Source organism: Ylistrum balloti, unplaced genomic scaffold, assembly GCF_031769215.1.
Source record: "Ylistrum balloti isolate Yb309-2 unplaced genomic scaffold, AGI_CSIRO_Ybal_v1 Utg369724, whole genome shotgun sequence".
NCBI lineage: Eukaryota > Metazoa > Mollusca > Bivalvia > Pectinida > Pectinidae > Ylistrum > Ylistrum balloti.
Window position 1 is genome coordinate 1,170,077 of NW_026781942.1, and position 21,083 is coordinate 1,191,159.

The window sequence follows — 21,083 nt, forward strand, 5'->3', positions numbered from 1 at the left end:
ACAATAACTAAATACCTCATATTTTTTATAGTTCACTACAACATTTTTTGTATTTTAGTTCAGTACACCAATTTTGTATTTAAAGTTCAGTACAACATTTTTGTATTTACAGTTCAGTACAACATTTTTGTATTTACAGTTCAGTACAACATTTTTTGTATTTACAGTTCAGTACAGCATTTTTTATATGTATAGATCACTACAACATTTTTTGTATTTATAGTTCAGTACAACATTTTTTGTATTTACAGTTCAGTACAACATTTTTTTGTATTTACAGTACAGTACAACATTTTTTATATGTATAGATCACTACAACATTTTTTGTATTTATAGTTCAGTACAACATTTTTTGTATTTACAGTTCAGTACAACATTTTTTTGTATTTACAGTTCAGTACAGCATTTTTTATATGTATAGATCACTACAACATTTTTTGTATTTATAGTTCAGTACAACATTTTTTGTATTTACAGTTCAGTACAACATTTTTTTGTATTTACAGTTCAGTACAACATTTTTTGTATTTACAGTTCAGTACAACATTTTTTGTATGTATAGATCACTACAACAATTTTTGTATTCACAGTTCAGTACAACATTTTTGTATTTACAGTTCAGTACAACATTTTTTGTATTTACAGTTCAGTACAGCATTTTTTATATGTATAGATCACTACAACATTTTTTGTATTTATAGTTCAGTACAACATTTTTTGTATTTACAGTTCAGTACAACATTTTTTTGTATTTACAGTTCAGTACAACATTTTTTGTATTTACAGTTCAGTACAACATTTTTTGTATGTATAGATCACTACAACAATTTTTGTATTCACAGTTCACTACAACATTTTTTATATGTATAGATCACTACAACATTTTTTGTATTTACAGTTCAGTACAACATTTTTTGTATTTACAGTTCAGTACAACATTTTTTGTATTTATAGTTCAGTACAACATTTTTTGTATTTACAGTTCAGTACAACATTTTTTGTATTTACAGTTCAGTACAACATTTTTTATATGTATAGATCACTACAACATTTTTTGTATTTACAGTTATGTACAACATTTTTTGTATTTACAGTTCAGTACAACATTTTTTATATGTATAGATCACTACAACATTTTTTGTATTTACAGTTCAGTACAACATTTTTTGTATTTACAGTTCAGTACAACATTTTTTATATGTATAGATCACTACAACATTTTTTGTATTTACAGTTCAGTACAACATTTTTTGTATTTACAGTTCAGTACAACATTTTTTGTATGTATAGATCACTACAACATTTTTTGTATTTATAGTTCAGTACAACATTTTTTGTATTTACAGTTCAGTACAACAATTTTTGTATTCACAGTTCACTACAACATTTTTTGTATGTATAGATCACTACAACATTTTTTGTATTTACAGTTCAGTACAACATTTTTTGTATTTACAGTTCAGTACAACATTTTTTGTATTTATAGTTCAGTACAACATTTTTTGTATTTACAGTTCAGTACAGCATTTTTTATATGTATAGATCACTACAACATTTTTTGTATTTATAGTTCAGTACAACATTTTTTGTATTTACAGTTCAGTACAGCATTTTTTATATGTATAGATCACTACAACATTTTTTGTATTTACAGTTCAGTACAACATTTTTTTGTATTTACAGTTCAGTACAACATTTTTTATATGTATAGTTCAGTACAACATTTTTTGTATTTACAGTTCAGTACAACATTTTTTGTATTTACAGTTCAGTACAGCATTTTTTATATGTATAGATCACTACAACATTTTTTGTATTTATAGTTCAGTACAACATTTTTTGTATTTACAGTTCAGTACAGCATTTTTTATATGTATAGATCACTACAACATTTTTTGTATTTACACAGTACAACATTTTTTGTATTTACAGTTCAGTACAACATCACTACAACATTTTTTGTATTTATAGTTCAGTACAACATTTTTTGTATTTACAGTTCAGTACAACAAGTTCAGTACAGCATTTTTTGTATGTATAGATCACTACAACATTTTTTGTATGTATAGATCACTACAACATTTTTTGTATTCACAGTTCACTACAACATTTTTTGTATTTATAGTTCAGTACAACATTTTTTGTATTGACAGTTCAGTACAACATTTTTTGTATTTACAGTTCAGTACAACATTTTTGTATTTACAGTTCAGTACAACATTTTTTGTATGTATAGATCACTACAACATTTTTTTTTGTACAACATTTTTTTATTTCCTTTTAACAATTATTAAGTTCTTACTATTGCTTATGGTTCACTTCTGATGTTTTAGTTTTACGATGAGAAAGTACTTTTTTCTTAATTCACTCTGTTTTTAGATATTTTATTTTCAGTGAGAAAGTCCATTGTAACATCTTTTTCAATGATAAAGTACTTTTTTGATACTTCACCTCATGGTTTATGTAATAAAAATTGACGCAATACAATAAGTGATCGTAACAATTTGTTTTTAGGTACAACTGGGAGAGAGGTTGTGTCTAGTCAGACGAAAACTTACAGATGCGAAGGGCTATCTCAGAGTGACCCTGTCACAATCAATGAACTAAAATGTCGGTTGAACGAAGAAAGCTTTCAACTAGCAATACGCTCAGGAGACTGGTATGTTCAGTAGATATTAATGACGTCATTAATTCAAGAGTAAAAGTACACACAAAACGCTTACATCATTCACGTGTTTCTATTTTTATGAAAAATTGTATTGTATGCTAAGATTATCTATTACACTAAAATACATTTTGTAAAAGTGCTAGTAAATATTTATAAATACAGGTTTACGTTCACATTTTCTGCTAAGACGGGAGGATTTAGAAATCTTATCGATACAAACAACAATCAGCCATTCCAAACAGAGTACTATACAGGAAATGTACAAACGGTCAAAGTGATGCAGTTCCGGTTTGATTTTGAGGTTCCTGAACATTGCAATTTAACTTGCCCGACAAAGTCAGTTTTGAAGGTCGTAGAAGATATAACTAAGGTAGGTAGACACTTGGCGTTTCCATGTTAATCGATTAATTTGCCTTGGATTTAGACACAGATTTAGTTTTGTATCTCTTCCGTTATCTTGTCCTCGTGGCGAGGGGACAGTACGAACTTACGTATGTTCACTTATTGTCACCACTCTCACAACTTCATTTCTCAACCGATTTTTTATTCAACTCAACATATTGCTCAAGTATCATAACACCTTGAACGAGTTTGTGTTTCAGCATGTCAGGGTCAATGTTAAAATCATTGTTTAGGTCATCGTTACTATTTATAGAAAATCATTCTCATCGCTTTAGCCACTTCATTTCTCAACCGATTTTTATAAAGCTTCACATCTTGGTCAAGTATCATAACACCGTGAACGAGTTCGTGTTTCAGATTGCAAGGGTTAACGTAAAGGTCAACGTTACTATTTATAGTAAATCTTCCAACACAACTTCATTATGAATGGGAGCGAGAGAGTCTGTATCGTTTGTGATGCCTTTTTATTTCTGTCTTCACTTTTGTGATTATCTCGATTTTATACATTGAACAAAATAACGTGACTAAATCATATAACTTTTTATGATGGTAAACATTATACTAATGCTATCTTTAACAGCCTTTTTATAATATGATGCATTAAATTGTTGGGTGAATTAAAGGTCAAGTGAATTCTTGTTTCCAGACACCTATCAATGTACGCTGGTCCGGTTGGTCCGACATCATTAGCGGGGTTGCTGATTACACGTTGGAAATATTTAAGTTGCAGCCAAATCGATTCTCAAACATTCTGGAGGAGCCTGATCCTCTTGGACCTAATGCAATATTTAGAATCAACCATACCACGTCCGATTTTGAGTACATTAAAACGTATACACCCTCTGAACCAGGGATGTACAGTCTGATTTTGGAGATAAGAGATCGCGCTAATAACACCGTCTATATCCGGAGATTTGCTTTGTATGACCCTGTGTCAGAGATCACAATCAGCAGTGACCATAAACTTACTGTGACATCTGCGGAAGCAGACACTGGATATATATGGCAGTCGATCTTTGGTAACTCTGCTAATGGCGGCACAACTATAGACGTAACATGGAAGAATTTCTTCCTAAACAAATTGCATGATGAAAACCACCTTCTCAACTCAATCAGCCCTTATCCTAATCAACTGGATGACGGAGGACGACGCGGAGAAGGCTACAAAAGGATATATCCCGAGTTCGATGACAACGAAGGAGAAAGAACAACGGGGGAGATTCCCAACACCAGAGGTATTGTCCGCTTCGACATCGTATCTGACTATGACAGCAATGGTGGATCTTCGCTTGAAAATCCTCCAGATAAATGGCGTTCATTGCCTGGCATTCTAGACGGCGACACAGAATCGTTTAATGCCAATGCTATAAGCGATGGGAGTACCGCAAAAGTATGGGTACGAGCCCATGACGCGATGGGTAATTCTAGGACGGAATCAACATTAGTTCACTTTGACATGTCTGAACCAGAGATCATCGATGGGCCTGTAATTCAAACTAACATTGAAAATGGAAATTTTCCATTTTCTAGCCGGTAAGCTATGTTATAGATAAGTATATATTCTAGAAGTCAATGCCGACTTACATACTTTGTAAATCTTATATCAAAACGAATGTGAGAGTCTGTTTATCATGTATTGTGAATTCTCTCTTAACAATCCATAAAGCAATCTTTCTTTCCTGAGGTCCATTTTCTTAAATTCTTTGGTTGCAAACTGAATAACATAAATAATAAAAACCAAGCATCCTTGTTAAAGCTTAAAAAGTACATTTAGTAAACAAAATGTGAATTTGAGTATTACACTTTTACAGTATCAAGGTAGAATGCCGGGACATACACAGTGGTGTGTACAAAATACACTGGAAGCTACGAATGGCCAACAACAGATCTTTTGTGAAAATGGAGGGAGATGCAATAAATCCGTTGGTGAGTCACATCCTCATTACTTATTTATCTATGTACACCAGATACACTCAGCATGGTTATTAAACATGAACAACTAGTCAAACTCTTACTTGTCCTCTCGGTTATATTAGCTACATATTTCATAAATGTTATTAGTTTCAATTACTTGTAGTCGTGAATAATTAAGTTCCTTCAATCATTTCCAATGCTTAGAAAATACCGTTTGCTTATAAACGCCTTTCAGTCATACGAGAGTGTTTACATTCTAGATCAACAGATTCGAGATAATAAAAACAGTCCGACATTTTTCTATTTGAAATGGTAAAGGCAGTCTGACATTAGTTGGTTAGAGAAAAAAAGATAATATGACATTATGATCACTATTTCTTACAGCAAACCAGCAACTGTGCATCTGACTGCTATCGGACCTTCATCAATGAGTGGTACAACCGCTCTATAGAGTTCGACATTAACCACTGCTGGATGAGGATTCCAAAGGAAAATCTAGATACCCAAGTCATGGAGCTCCACATGGCTGTATTAAACTCTGCGATGCTTTCTATCACAAGGGTCTTGAAAGTATGTCTTGAATATCTGTCTTCGTATACCCGTATATTTGTTGAGAATATATACTGCAATCACTTATATATCTGTAATCCATGCCTACATAGAAAACTAGAGGCAATCATAAGGAACTGATATCTAAGTTATTTTTTTCAGAAGGCTATCATTTTGAAGGTATACTTAAGACATAATTTAATCTTTCGTTTTCGGGAAAAAGAAGATCCTTTATATTCCTTATATTACATGTTTAAATACGTGTCCACTTAATCAGAAGATAAAGATAATATGGGAATCTCTTCAACATCTCCGTATTGTTGTGATTAGGTATCAATCACATAATGCTACGTACGTTCCCTATTTACTTGTATGGGAATATCTTCAACATCTCCGTATTGCTGTAATTAGGTATCAATCACATAATGCTACGTACGTTCCCTATATATGATATGGGAATCTCTTCAACATCTCCGTATTGCTGTGATTAGGTATCAATCACATAATGCTACGTACGTTCCCTATATATAATATGGGAATCTCTTCAACATCTCCGTATTGTTGTGATTAGGTATCAATCACATAATGCTACGTACGTTCCCTATATATAATATGGGGATCTCTTCAACATCTCCGTATTGCTGTGATTAGGTATCAATCACATAATGCTACGTACGTTCCCTATTTACTTGTTTCAGATTGACAACATAAGAAGTTACCGCGGTATTGAAGATTGTAAGTATTTGTGTATTAAACTAGTGTTTCGGTAAAATAATAATCAAACTAGTTGAGAAACTGGATGTTTACAAACCTTATTAATAAAAACAGTCTTGCTTTTTGTCCACTTAGGACGTATAAACGGTTTTCACGGCAAAAGCCAAAGACAAATCAAAGAAATAATGTGAACGGGGGAATTCACATCACTCGAAATCAATCTAGAATAAAGACACAAAAAAGCAATAAATCACAAAATCATGGCGAACCTCAGATGTACAGATACAGATAAAAAGATAAACAAATAGCCTATTAAGTTAAAGGTTTAAAGACATGAGCGCCATTAGCGATGGTGCAGGGTATTCTCCAAGTAGTCAAATGAAACTTGTCTAGCATCTACATTCAAGTACGTCGCATGTTAATCGTGTATTCTAGCAGGTGCTACGTTTAGTGTAGTATCACTTACGATTTTTACAGGGGAATGCAAAATATAAAATAGCACTTAAATATTTACTTGAATTATACACTGATAATTAAAACGTCGCATAAACATGAGATCTGTAGAAACAAACATTGACCTAGCCTATATCAACAGTATCAACACAATTTATCACTCTTAACACAATTAAATACTTTTTGATAATTTACAATTCAGATTTTGGGCCAATGAATATCAAGATGACCAGACAATCCGAGACCGGCGTCAGTTTATCATGGGACCACGCCCCTTCTTGTTATGCACGTGACACAATTCTAGTTGTCGTGGTTATGCCTGACAATAGCACTAAAACCTTAAGAGCGGATAAAGATACCGATCGCTTCGATATCACGGGACTGGTAGCCCTCACGAAATATCCCATAAAACTTTACACTATCTACGTCACTGATGACGAGACTGGTGAGACGACAACAAGTCAAGAATCATACGTCATTATTGAGACTGCACCAAGTAAGAACCGATTGTCTGTTAAAGTTATGACTTGTTTCACGTTTTGTGTAAAGAATATGTATATAGTCTGTAGGGCAAACACCAGAAACATTTCTATAATATATTATGGTCTAATATTTATATAAAGCAGGTACACAGAGTTACCTAAAGGCTGAGCAAACCCTATCTCGGGATGTCTCCAGGCTGCGTGTAATGGGTAAGACCTCCAGACAGCCAATTATCATGGGCGTAATCTAATTATCATTATCTCTCAACCAGTCCAGCACTGCGCCATGGTCTCCCTGTCTCCACAGCTATTTAATGAACTGTGCACCTTTCACCTGTTTTACATATTTCATTCAAGAGATAGCTCTTATTTACAAGGTAAGGATGTTAAGTATCCAGTCTATAGTCTGAGCTTGGTCACATGACCAATGTCATTTCTCCTCAGATGCAAAATGACACCGGCACCATATGAAACTTTTCAACATTTCAATTAATGATGGCAGTCTGCTGCTATATACCCTATATGGGTCGATCCAACTCCAGCACCTATGGTTAGCTGGCTGCATACATCAACTCTTATACTGCCCAAAGTAAGTCGACCCTCAGGCCCAAATAATGTAACTCCCAACCTTCGCTCACTCCTGGACAGGTGAATAACCGAGATTGGTACCAATCAGCTTCCGGTCAGCCAAAGTTCCAAGTTACGTTCGCCACGGGTTGTTAACCATCGCTTTTCAGCACCATGCTTTTTAGCGGGTTCATAGCTCTCGGCTATATCCCATTAGGTCCAGGGGAGATAACTGATATCGTGACAGGCACCCCTTATATGCAAATCTCGTCAATAAATGTATTTTGACATTGTTTGTTATCAGTTGGGTAAACTTAAATTAATTTCAAATTATTTCATGTCTTTTTTATTAGGTATCTTATGAAAGGTTTCAATATTAATTTGTTCAGAACTTATATCGAAACGATTGGTCTCCCAACTGGAAACACGGCACCGGAGACATCGTTCTAACAAAACTGTCTTACAGTATTCATGGTATGTGACTGTAGAGATAGTTATATGATTTCGGGGATTTCAGTATCGGAGTAAGTCCGTTAGTCAAGCCAGCTGTTGACAACATGATTGACTTCCTTTTGCAAAGTGATACACGTTTTCATTAAAAGTTCCTGTCCCTAATTTCCATACAGGGTATCTGTATTTTTATGTTTTAGTATTGTCCCAAATCAGACACGGCAGAACGGCAGATATTTTACTTCAACGTTCATTTCAAAGAATTGTAGCCAAAACATAGCAATTTGCCGTCATGTTTTGTATTATCATCGACAACGTCATACATGGACAAATCATACCATCATAGCATCAGTTGATTTAAAATAGAAATTAATCCTGTCATTTGATCTCAGAGAGTGATCAGGTCATTAAAAGATGATAATCATAATTATGTTTGTTTTTGGAACCTTCAAAGTATTAGTAACCTACTTCAGTCTCTAATCATGATAATTAAAAGGTAAACAGTCGACTGTTTCCATGTTTACCACAGTATGTGTCATCTTTATGGTATCATTGTATGTTAATTCCTTTTTTAATTAAAAAAATAATCAAAAAAGGCAAAAACCTGAATTTCGATAACTGATGAAGATATCGGGAGGTGTTTGGTTCCAAGCTTTCTACCCGTTTTGTTTCTCTAAGGCTCAGAAGTAGATCGGCCTCTACTGTCGTGAGTGTTTCCTTTGGCAAATCACTTCACCCCAATTATTCTAGATTGCATGCAAATACCGCTACAAGGAGACTCCACCTGTACACGACTCTTGCTATTCAAAGGGTGATAAATCCAACTAACAAACGGAACTCACCTTACCAGACCTGTACATAACTACATCAATACTTTATTTCCTTTTCTAGAACCAACGGACGAAGGCTTACCAGGGGGCGCTATTGCTGGCATTGTGATAGGTAAGCAAACAAATTATTCAGTAACTACGTAAATTGAGAAACCGCGATAAATAATATTGAAATATATTTACCATGCTTTAATAGCTATGAACATATGAACTAAGAAATAAGGTACATGTTATGTTACAATCAATGTTTTCTCACTGATTTAACCAAATGAAAACAATAACTATGGATAACTAGGGTTACCAATCATCTTGAGACTGGCCGTTTGTTGCCAGCAGAATACCAAGTAATCCCCTTTGAATAGAGCATATCGATAAAAACTTTGAAAGTATCGCTCAGTTAGGAATTTAATTCATAGATTCGTTATCACATACATACTTCATATAAATAGCATATAAATATTCAAATATAAAGGTTGAATTCACAGTGAAATGTATCAGAATAACTAATGCTTATACATATCACGGCATAGAAACTGCACTAGTTGTATAAAATCTGTTCATGATTTCAACAACAACAACAATCCATACATACCTTATATCATGTGTTATTCTTTGTTCAGTGATCCTGCTTCTGGTCATTATTGTCATCGGCGTCGTATTATTGTGGAGAACCGGCAGAATAGAGACTTTGTTAGCACGCATCCGGTCCAGACGCGAAACAACGCAGGCCTCACCTGTTGTATTTAGTAGTGAAGAGGGGCGGAAGGGACGCAAAGTCACCGGAGTGAACGTAAGAAGTTAGGCTTTTTGTAAATCCTATGAACTCTTTGACAAGAGGATGGAATCTCTTAATTTCATGCTAAAAAATTGAATATCTGAAAATCATGTACACATTTGTCAAAGGAGCGTCTATTAACATATATGTTTCGAAATCAAGGAACATTTTAAACTTAATGTACGAAACAATTCCATGATAGTTTGGATGTAGGAAGTAAGAACAATCCTCGAATGTGAGTTTCATGACATTATCGTAGATTAAAAGAAAATCGAGTTTAGAATACCGAGGTAAGATTACATGAAGTACAAAGTATTCAGAAAAATGAATAAAATTAAAATATGTACGTGTATATTTTTAAGTTGATAGCGTAATCATATTGATCTATTGATACAAATGTCAATAAATTCGAAAATTTAATTTTGGACACTATATTCCGTATGGAGCTATTAAAGATGGACATGTGATTGTTGTATGTTATACTTTCTGTAAAGACCATGCGTATCTGATAACTTACATCAAGAAATTTCTACAGCTGCTACTCATACTTTAAAGCGTGGATGTGAAATAATGTCCATAAGTTATACAATCTAGAGCATACAATCAACGCTTTTAAAATGTATCTGAAATAAAATTAAATTTTGGAATTCTGGGTCTGAACGTCTGTCACATTTCAGAACAAGATGTACTCGAGGAGCTTCAATGAAGACATGATATACTATGGAGAGGTGGATCTTTCTAAGAAGCCATGGTCACTCTCGCGAAAGGATATCTCACTTGAAGAGGAAATAAAGTCAGGTCGTTTTGCCACCATATATAAGGCGAAAATGTTCTCCCGTCATCACGCTGACGCTGACACCGTTGTGGCTAAAGTATTGAAAGGTATGTATGTTTATTGTATTTACAGTCGTTGTTTCAGCGGGACTGTTGGAAAACTTCATGTCATCGGAGTATTCGATATAAGAGAGATCGAATATTTGGTGAAAAGTTTGGCCGGGACAGTACTTCCAATTAAGCAGGGTCTTTAAGTTATACGAGTTCGAGATAAGGAGGTTCGACTTTATCTTCTTACTGACAATGGTTAAGTTTATTTATATATCGAAACGCTCACAACATGTTCTCATGTCAATGCTATATTGTAGAATGCTTCGTTGACCACTTTTTAAAAGCAAATTTCTGTACCAAGAGAATAGATTTGGTTTATATTGACTTCAACAAATCCATTTTGTGGTATCGGTAGAAAAAATAATGTTCATTATTACTGTTTTTTTTTTTTTTAGCGAACTGCGAAGAAAAAGACGTGACATTAATGAAGGCTAAGATTAATTTCTATGGCTCCGAAGTTGGTAATCACCCGAACGTCCTGAAGTTTATTGGGTCAGTCGACGACAATGCAAGTATGTAATACAAATAGGATAACATGTAGTAGAAAACCAATATAAATTATTATCTCATGAGAACTTATGTCCTTTTTAGTATTTGTGTGAATAATATCCGTCATTGACGCTACTTCTTATAAGTCTTAAGAAATATCCTTACCAAAGCCAACAAATGTCAAAGCTTTTATTCAGATTTCTTTCTAAGTTACAGAGTTGAATGCTTCTCCAAAATTTATCATCCAAATCCTCTTCGATACATTTCCCATTCAAATGCCATTCCAACACTCCTGGTGTTGTGTTAATGATTTATCACAAATGCTTTTACTCCTTGCCGCTGATACCTTTAAAAGGCCAAAACTTAGTTATTTTACCATAAAATTACCAAATGAAATAACAATAATTAAACTTTATTTACTTTTACAACAATTGTAAAACACATTTTTCAAACTTTTATTATTCGCTCTTTTTGGCCCGGATGGAAACGCATGAGGGGACATGCTGTGGGAGCATGAGTACTCGGGGAAAACCCATGTTATTGAGCATGTGATACCATGCCTTTTCGCGTCCGTATCGGGAATCGAACATCGCATTTATTTTTCAAATCTTTTTTCAAAACCAAACTTGCTTCTTAGAGTATGCCATTCATATTAATATAAGTTTCAGGGTCAATGTCACCCATGTTTCCATTATCTTGATAAAGGTTTTCGTTTTGTTTATTGCTCATTGTTCGGATCATCTCTAAATTGTTTTGAAGTGATATTTCCATTCTCCAGGTTGAAAATTTTAATATTTATAAGGTTTTCTCCTCTCCTCTTGGCTCTAGAGCATATGATACTTCTTTTCATGTTTTAGTTCTTTCTTTTCCGATCACAGGATGGTTCAATACATAGCAAAGCAATGTTTCACCTACATTTAACCACTACAGTTGTCAAGGTGACCAAATGTCCCCATCAGAAATTTTAACTAATAATGGATAAAAAAAAAGTCACTCTATGAAACTCTCATTGAAATATTAAGTTGAACAGATTTCCAAATAAAAATGAATGTTGATAAAACTGAAATATATATTATTTGGTAAAATGAAATAAGGAATAAGTTAAAAAGTTCCAGAGAATGTAACCTAATCCTTTTAAAAACTATATGATTAAACCGTCTCATTCACACACACATACCTTGAAAAAGGAAGTTGTCTCTTAATGGCTAGATTCATGTTATTAAATCCTAGTTCAATAATTTTTTATATTCCTTTCAAACCCAAGTTAAAAGGTGATTAAAGAAATAATTTAGCTACTTACTAGAATGTTACGTAGTAGTAAAACAGATAAAATCACAGAACATTATTCAGACTATAGTGATTTAGACTGAAGACGGTTCACAGGCACGGATACAGGATTAATTAGACTTTAAGAAACATTACTCAGACCATAGTGATTTAGACTGAAGACGGTTCACAGGCACGGATACAGGATTAATTAGACATTTAAAACTCAGAAATACCCGGTGAAAAATGGTAAGACCTTATTTACCTAGTCATAAACATTTTCATTGATCCATCATTGACATTCTACAAGAATCTGAAGCAAATAAAACAGCCCTTCGCATCTCATTTTCTTCAGATCTCTCATGTCTTCTATGAACACAAACTCTACTTTTAACATTTGAAGCATAAGTGTTCACTAATTTTATTACTTGCCTGCTTTTTAGAAACTGTGATGTGCAAGTATGTGCGTAATTGAATATATAAAATTGGTCTATTGTGTGCAAGCATGTAACTTAGGAATATTTATGTGTGCATGTCGGTACTTAATGTATGTGGTGTGTTTATGTGTGACCCAATGTAAAAACAAAATTAATTTGTGGTTGATATTGTGAATAGTTTCACTTGCTGAATTACATATAATGTGAATTCAAAGTTGTGAAAAAGGCGTTAAGCGATATCACAATGAAACGATTTCTTCCCGCTGATTTTTTTTTTTTTATTATATATACCACCTTATGAATAAATAATGACATTTGGTTTTCGCTGAAATATGCACATGAAGAGGTTGATTAACAATAATAAATCCTGATCAACAGTATGGGTATGTAAATTTGTGGTCATATATGGTAACGCATAACGGACCGTCGCCTGTAATCGGTCGCAAGAATGTTGGCGATTAATTTCGTAATTCTGAATTAAGAGTTATTTAATAGCCATACTTATAACAAAACCTGGTGCTGAAAAAAAGGGGATTTTACAACCTTGGCACTACTGTCGGTGTCAATTTTGCCCTCCATCATTTGTTCGTATTTACAAAAAGAACTGCCTCGATTTTAAAACTATCCCGTGACGTTGTCAGCCCTAAATTTAAGAGGGCTTTCCGAACCAAAGAAGTGATCAATCTGGGCATAAGAAGTCGACTCTAAATATCGGGATATAATCGTAACTGGACTTGTGTAAAACACGTACAATCAGTGACACAAATCAATGTTTGTGTTATGAAATACAAAATTACGTACTATCATAAAACATAATACGGCACCTTCCATGCATCTCTTATTGGTAGAACATTACTATTGGTATTCTATCTCTCCAAAGTTCTTGAGCAGATCACAATGTTTTCTTTCCATTCTCAATTGAATGTCAGTGGGTCCATTTATGGTGTTGGAGTACTGCGAGAATGGCACTGTGAAGGACTACCTAACAAGCCAAAAGACCAAGGTCAGTGAGCAGGTCCATGAACGACTGTTCAAATTTGTCTTCGATGTCAGCAAAGGCATGGAATACCTGGCCAACAAAAAGGTAAGGTTTTACAATAAATAATAATTCATGGAAATCGCAGTATATCGCCTAAATACGAAGAAATAGACAAATATCAGTATTCAATTCTCAAAAAAAAAATCGCCGTTTCTCTAGTATTAATTTTGAAATGTCGTTTCAAAGGGAGTATTGCTTTAAAAGGTATTTAGTGCTAACGCAATCGATTTATAATGATCATGCTTGAATTTCTATTCTTTAATCGGGAATTGTCTTGATCTATTTCTGTAGATTGTACATCGGAGATTGGCTGCCAGAAACATTCTGCTCACCTTCCTCTATGAGGTGAAGATATCCGGCTTCGGGCCGATACCAAATGAAGAAGACGAAAGTGGTAAAGCGGTAAAGATCTATTTGACTTATTCAAGTATCATTTCCCGAAAACTAACTTTTCATTGTAAGATTTTTAACATCTCTCTGATAAAACAGATTAAATGGTGAACGTGGTTTGTGTATATTGTAGGAGAAGATCCCTGTGAAGTGGCTTCCTCCTGAGTGTATAGAGGCTAGCTCTACCCGGGACGCTACACAGAAATCCGACGCCTGGTCTTATGGCATTTTGATGTGGGAGATATTTACCTTATGTAAGTCGGTACACGTGGCAGTTAAAAATAAAGTTTAACTACATCATTCAGCATTCATTCAACTTGAACGTGGACAAAATAAATGTTAAGATAAAGTGTGCACTATCCCAGTATGTACACTTTTCCCTTGTAATTTTCAATATTGGATGAATTTAAAAACAATGATGTAATATGGAACAAGATAGATATTCGGTAGGTATTTTTTTAAAGCGGATTCGGTGTTAAAGGCTACAAAAAAGGTACTCAGGTGTTTCGAGTTAATTTAACGTAAAGGTTCAAAACACGTACTTGATAGGTAGTTCAAGGTGATTAATTGTAACTTGATGCAAAACAGGTATTGAGTAGGTATTTTAAGGTAGTTTAATGTCACAGGGTACAATATAGGTATTCGTTAGGTATTTTAAGGTGGTTTAATGTCACAGGGTACAATATAGGTATTCGTTAGGTATTTTAAGGTGGTTTAATGTCACAGGGTACAATATAGGTATTCGTTAGGTACTTCAAGGTGGTTTAATGTCACAGGATACAATATAGGTATTCGTTAGGTACTTCAAGGTGGTTTAATGTCACAGGATACAATATAGGTATTCGTTAGGTACTTCAAGGTGGTTTAATGTCACGGGTACAATATAGGTATTCGTTAGGTATTTCAAGGTGGTTTAATGTAATGGGTACAACATAGTATTTAAGGTGATTAAAGGGAAACAAAGGTACATCTAATATTAGTATGGGTATTTTTTAAAGAAATACTAATGCTTCAGTATTACCATCATTTAGATTTCCTATTAATGACAAGAATATTTTAGTGCTCGTCTAGCTGTTCAGTCAAACTTTTGTTCAAACTACTTACTACAATATTTATTATTATTTCATATCGGTGTTACAGATTTATTTTGATACAGTTTCCTCGTGTATTAATAGTGGAATAAATAGTATGTTGATTTTAAAGGACGCCAAAATCTTTCAATACCATTTTCTGAAAAAAAACATTTCTTCTGTTACAACATTGATTTTTTCCATCATACCCCATTTTTATCTAAAAATAAACCACTTTCGTTCTCTTGTTATGAAAAATGTGAACGGTGTTCTAAATATATGGTTGTGAACTATGCAAAATAGTATTTCTCGGGAAAAAACGTCGAAACATGAACAAAAATAAGATTTACGTGGGGGAGTCCTGAACTACAAGAATAAAGACCGCGTGTTTCAGAAGAGTAAGTATCTTCTGCTTTATCGAAGGCACCTGCCGTATATACCTTGGTCAATCCAGGTAGTAATGTCAAAAGAGAGGACAAGGCATACAACAACGTACCAAGGCAAACTAACCAACATCTAAACGTCCAGCTTCATATCGCAAAAAGAAATCGAATATTTCACTATGAGATCACTATGACGACATAGCACTTCAGTATGACGGAAATTCTGAGCCAAGCCAGTAAAAGTATGATCTGTTGTCAAATTATTTAATAAATCCACAATCAGTGAAAGTAATTTTGATTTATGAAGCAACTATTACAACAAATGTATTGTCCCTTTCAAGACATAAATGTAGATTTTTTTTATCCATTTTTCCTGTGTTGAATCTTCCAAAATTCAAATTAATCTCCCGCAAAATCAAGAAAGCAATTGATATATCATTATTACGTTTATTGTAGGTGACATCCCGTTCTCAGATGTTCGGTCTGCGAGTTTACTGCCACACCTAAAGAGGGGAGAAAGACCGCCGAAGCCAGAATATGCTGATGAAAAGTAATACCATTTTCTCATTAGAAATCCATTTATTACCTATCAAAAATGAAAATGTCACCATTTCAAATTCATCCCTTCCCCATCTCAATGTATCAACCACACCTTTTAGTTGTCTTTAATTTGAAGACTTAAGGTACCTTCGATTTGTATACAATTTGTGTAACCGTCCTGAATTTGAAGTCAGCTCACAATAATGTCAAGTAAACAAGTATCCAGAGCCTGCATTCGACCGTTAATTGTGGAAAGAAATCGTCATTTTCACAAGCATGACACACATGGATCGAAAGTTTCTTCTTCGTCCACAAGATTCTAAAATTGGACATGTCTCACATACACCCACTGATGTGACTTTATCTAAAGCTAATGTGACTTTATCTAAAGCTAAAGCTAATGTGACTATCTAAAACTAATGTGACTTTATCTATGCACTAAAGCTAATGTGACTTTATCTATGCACTAAAGCTAATGTGACTTTATCTAAAGCTAAAGCGACTTTATCTATGCACTAAAGCTAATGTGACTTTATCTAAAGCTAATCTTTTACAACTTTCTTCACAGGATGTATGGCATTATGAAAAAGTGCTGGCATGAGACTCCGAAGAAGAGACCATCTTTCGCCAAATTACGAGCAGAACTTGAGACACTTTTCATCTCCTCAGGTGATGACGAATTCTACTACGACAACCAGTTCATCTACGATAACAAACAATAGTTAACAGTATTGTTGGACGTTTTCTACAAATAAGTGTTTTTTCTAACCAAACACGAAGAGGGCATATGCAGTTGAGTTTAAACTTGACAAAACCAATACAAATTTACTTCCTTCATCAACTTTCATAAAGTAAAATAATGTAAATACACACAATCAAAAGTGGTTTCCACTTGTAAGTGATGGAATGAAGTTTGAACTTAATTCTGACTACAAAATGTATACATGCTTCTACGAAGTAAGGATTTATAATCAAAGCATCTCAATATCGTAATACACATGCTTATGGTTCACTCACCTTTGCCCATTAACTTACGTTGCAAAAGAAATAACATATTGTGTTGTACATTTTCATTATTCATTCTGGAGTGATTCCATTTTGTACATTGATAAATATTACATTATGTGAAGCTATAAATATATTACACATTAGTTACCAAACGATAAATTCAGTCCCATCGGTTACATGTTAATTATTGACAAGACATTTACAATGACAAAGAATCACTTATGTCACATCGACATACTTCTTACTACAAAATGTATATATGTTTCTACGCTTCATTTTGCTTTAAACTTATACATGGTATCATTTGTAACAATATAGGTGAATATGGACCTGTCCTGGTCTATAACATTAGGATCTGAACATCTGTAACAATATAGGTGAACATGTACCTGTCCTGGTCTATAACATTAGGACCTGACCATTTTAACAATATAGGTGAACATGTACCTGTCCTGGTCTATAACATTAGGATCTGAACATTTGAAACAATATAGGTGAACATGTACCTGTCCTGGTCTATAACATTAGGATCTGAACATTTGCAACAGTATAGGTATTTAAGGACATGTGGTCTCTGATCAGTGCTATTTGACTGTAATATATTCTCAGGTCACTCTTAAGTGTCCTACTTGTATATCGTGAAGTAAAGGTTTGTACGTAAAAGTTGATTTACCTTAAACTTAGACAAGGTTTATAAAACTGGTTTGGAGCCTCAAATGTTAAATCACTACCTAATGATGCATCTCCTAATGCCACAATTTCCTCACATCATCATTCTTTATTTACATTACTTGTACACTAAATCAGATGTAAAAGAATGCTTATCTTTCTAATCAGAGAAAAAAATTCATAGATGGAGGTATTTATCATCGTTTATTTACATTACTTTGACACTAAATCAGATGTAAAAGAATGCTTATCTTTCTAATCAGAGAAAAAAAATCATAGATGGAGGTATTCATAATCATCGTTTATTTACATTACTTGGACACTAAATCAGATGTAAAAGAATGCTTATCTTTCTAATGAGAGAAAAAAATCATAGATGGAGGTATTTATCATCATCGTTTATTTACATTACTTGGACACTAAATCAGATGTAAAAGAATGCTTATCTTTCTAATCAGAGAAAAAAAATGGAGGTATTTATCAAGATGCTTATTGCATTGATTATCCTTTATTTGATCAGTGAAACCTTTTCTTACAATTTACAAGTGACTTTCGTCCCTGGTTTCATCTGAGCAAATACTAACATGTCTACAAAATTATAATCCAATCTCTAATTCAATAAAACTGGGGAACAAAGTAATCAATTAACTCTTGTCATCTCTTTTTTTATTATGCTGTGTGAACGTTACAAAAACATTTCATAGTAATGATTACAACAACTATCATCTACGTGGCAGCAGTTATGGTCAAAATTATTCAATCTTGTAAGAAAGGTAATTTATAAACAATAACAAATACTGTGTATGATCACACACAAAAGACATGTCCCGAAAATAGACTGGAGTAGAGAAGTTCTCAGGAGGTTCATTACCCTAACCATATAAACACATGATGTTTAATGAGAAAACAACGTAAAAACTGATTAAAAAATTATCTGGTAATCAAGTTGTGAAGTCCGGCAGAATGAAGATAACAGGAGTTTTAGTTTTCTTGTAGGATTTAATCATTAAACATATAACTCCATCAGTCTGTTTAAATATGTCAACAGCAAGAACACAGTCATGTGACAGCTGAGCAATGCACAGCATTCAGGTTTATATAATGTACTATTTTGCATATAAAATGTTAACTAGATTTGTACACGTACCAAGTGTAATCAGGAATGGTCCCTCGGAGAAAACTGGAGTATTAACTGTACTGGGACCTTCACTTACAAAACTCTCTTAATCCCTCAGAGAAAACTGGAGTATTAACTGTACTGGGACCTTCACTTACAAAACTCTCTTAATCCCTCAGAGAAAACTGGAGTATTAACAGTACTGGGACATACAGTGTTACAAAACTCTCTTAATCCCTCAGAGAAAACTAGAGTATTAACTGTACTGGGACCTTCACTTACAAAACTCTCTTAATCCCTCAGAGAAAACTAGAGTATTAACTTTACTGGGACCTTCACTTACAAAACTCTCTTAATCCCTCAGAGAAAACTAGAGTATTAACTGTACTGGGACCTTCACTTACAAAACTCTCTTAATCCCTCAGAGAAAACTAGAGTATTAACTGTACTGGGACCTTCACTTACAAAACTCTCTTAATCCCTCAGAGAAAACTAGAGTATTAACTTTACTGGGACCTTCACTTACAAAACTCTCTTAATCCCTCAGAGAAAACTGGAGTATTAACAGTACTGGGACTTACAGTGTTACAAAACTCTCTTAATCCCTCAGAGAAAACTAGAGTATTAACTGTACTGGGACCTTCACTTACAAAACTCTCTTAATCCCTCAGAGAAAACTAGAGTATTAACTGTACTGGGACCTTCACTTACAAAACTCTCTTAATCCCTCAGAGAAAACTAGAGTATTAACTTTACTGGGACCTTCACTTACAAAACTCTCTTAATCCCTCAGAGAAAACTAGAGTATTAACTGTACTGGGACCTTCACTTACAAAACTCTCTTAATCCCTCAGAGAAAACTAGAGTATTAACTGTACTGGGACCTTCACTTACAAAACTCTCTTAATCCCTCAGAGAAAACTAGAGTATTAACTGTACTGGGACCTTCACTTACAAAACTCTCTTAATCCCTCAGAGAAAACTAGAGTATTAACTGTACTGGGACCTTCACTTACAAAACTCTCTTAATCCCTCAGAGAAAACTAGAGTATTAACTTTACTGGGACCTTCACTTACAAAACTCTCTTAATCCCTCAGAGAAAACTAGAGTATTAACTGTACTGGGACCTTCACTTACAAAACTCTCTTAATCCCTCAGAGAAAACTAGAGTATTAACTGTACTGGGACCTTCACTTACAAAACTCTCTTAATCCCTCAGAGAAAACTAGAGTATTAACTTTACTGGGACCTTCACTTACAAAACTCTCTTAATCCCTCAGAGAAAACTGGAGTATTAACAGTACTGGGACTTACAGTGTTACAAAACTCTCTTAATCCCTCAGAGAAAACTAGAGTATTAACTGTACTGGGACCTTCACTTACAAAACTCTCTTAATCCCTCAGAGAAAACTAGAGTATTAACTGTACTGGGACCTTCACTTACAAAACTCTCTTAATCCCTCAGAGAAAACTAGAGTATTAACTTTACTGGGACCTTCACTTACAAAACTCTCTTAATCCCTCAGAGAAAACTAGAGTATTAACTGTACTGGGACCTTCACTTACAAAACTCTCTTAATCCCTCAGAGAAAACTAGAGTATTAACTGTACTGGGACCTTCACTTACAAAACTCTCTTAATCCCTCAGAGAAAACTAGAGTATTAACTTTACTGGGACCTTCACTTACAAAACTCTCTTAATCCCTCAGAGAAAACTAGAGTATTAACTGTACTGGGACCTTCACTTACAAAACTCTCTTAATCCCTCGGAGAAAACTGGAGTATTAACTGTACTGGGACCTACACTGTTACAAAACTCTCTTAATCCCTCTGAGAAAACTTGAGTTTTAATGTTACTGGGACCTACACTGTTATAAACTCTCTTGAAGTACCTTTTTAGTCATGAATGATGCTTATCTAATGACACTGTACTTCAACATAGGGAAGGAAGGTCTGTAGAACAGACTGGTGTACTCCTTCAAACT

General features: G+C 34.0%; 1 protein-coding gene across 1 annotated transcript in view; it reads left to right on the top strand.

The window, feature by feature from the left end:
• The window catches only part of LOC132565501 (uncharacterized), a 30,325-nt gene extending 11,721 nt beyond the window's left edge, over positions 1-18,604 (top strand). Inside the window, exons 7-22 of the mRNA XM_060230152.1 lie at positions 2,515-2,659; positions 2,831-3,038; positions 3,717-4,603; positions 4,882-4,996; positions 5,369-5,554; positions 6,232-6,268; positions 6,903-7,196; positions 9,091-9,141; positions 9,650-9,819; positions 10,482-10,686; positions 11,085-11,201; positions 13,811-13,965; positions 14,212-14,322; positions 14,444-14,564; positions 16,220-16,313; positions 16,872-18,604. Of these exons, the coding sequence (XP_060086135.1) occupies positions 2,515-2,659; positions 2,831-3,038; positions 3,717-4,603; positions 4,882-4,996; positions 5,369-5,554; positions 6,232-6,268; positions 6,903-7,196; positions 9,091-9,141; positions 9,650-9,819; positions 10,482-10,686; positions 11,085-11,201; positions 13,811-13,965; positions 14,212-14,322; positions 14,444-14,564; positions 16,220-16,313; positions 16,872-17,025 (3,050 nt within the window). The 3' untranslated portion in view covers positions 17,026-18,604. The remainder of the gene's footprint in view (positions 1-2,514; positions 2,660-2,830; positions 3,039-3,716; positions 4,604-4,881; positions 4,997-5,368; positions 5,555-6,231; positions 6,269-6,902; positions 7,197-9,090; positions 9,142-9,649; positions 9,820-10,481; positions 10,687-11,084; positions 11,202-13,810; positions 13,966-14,211; positions 14,323-14,443; positions 14,565-16,219; positions 16,314-16,871) is intronic.
• Positions 18,605-21,083: the final 2,479 nt, after the last annotated feature.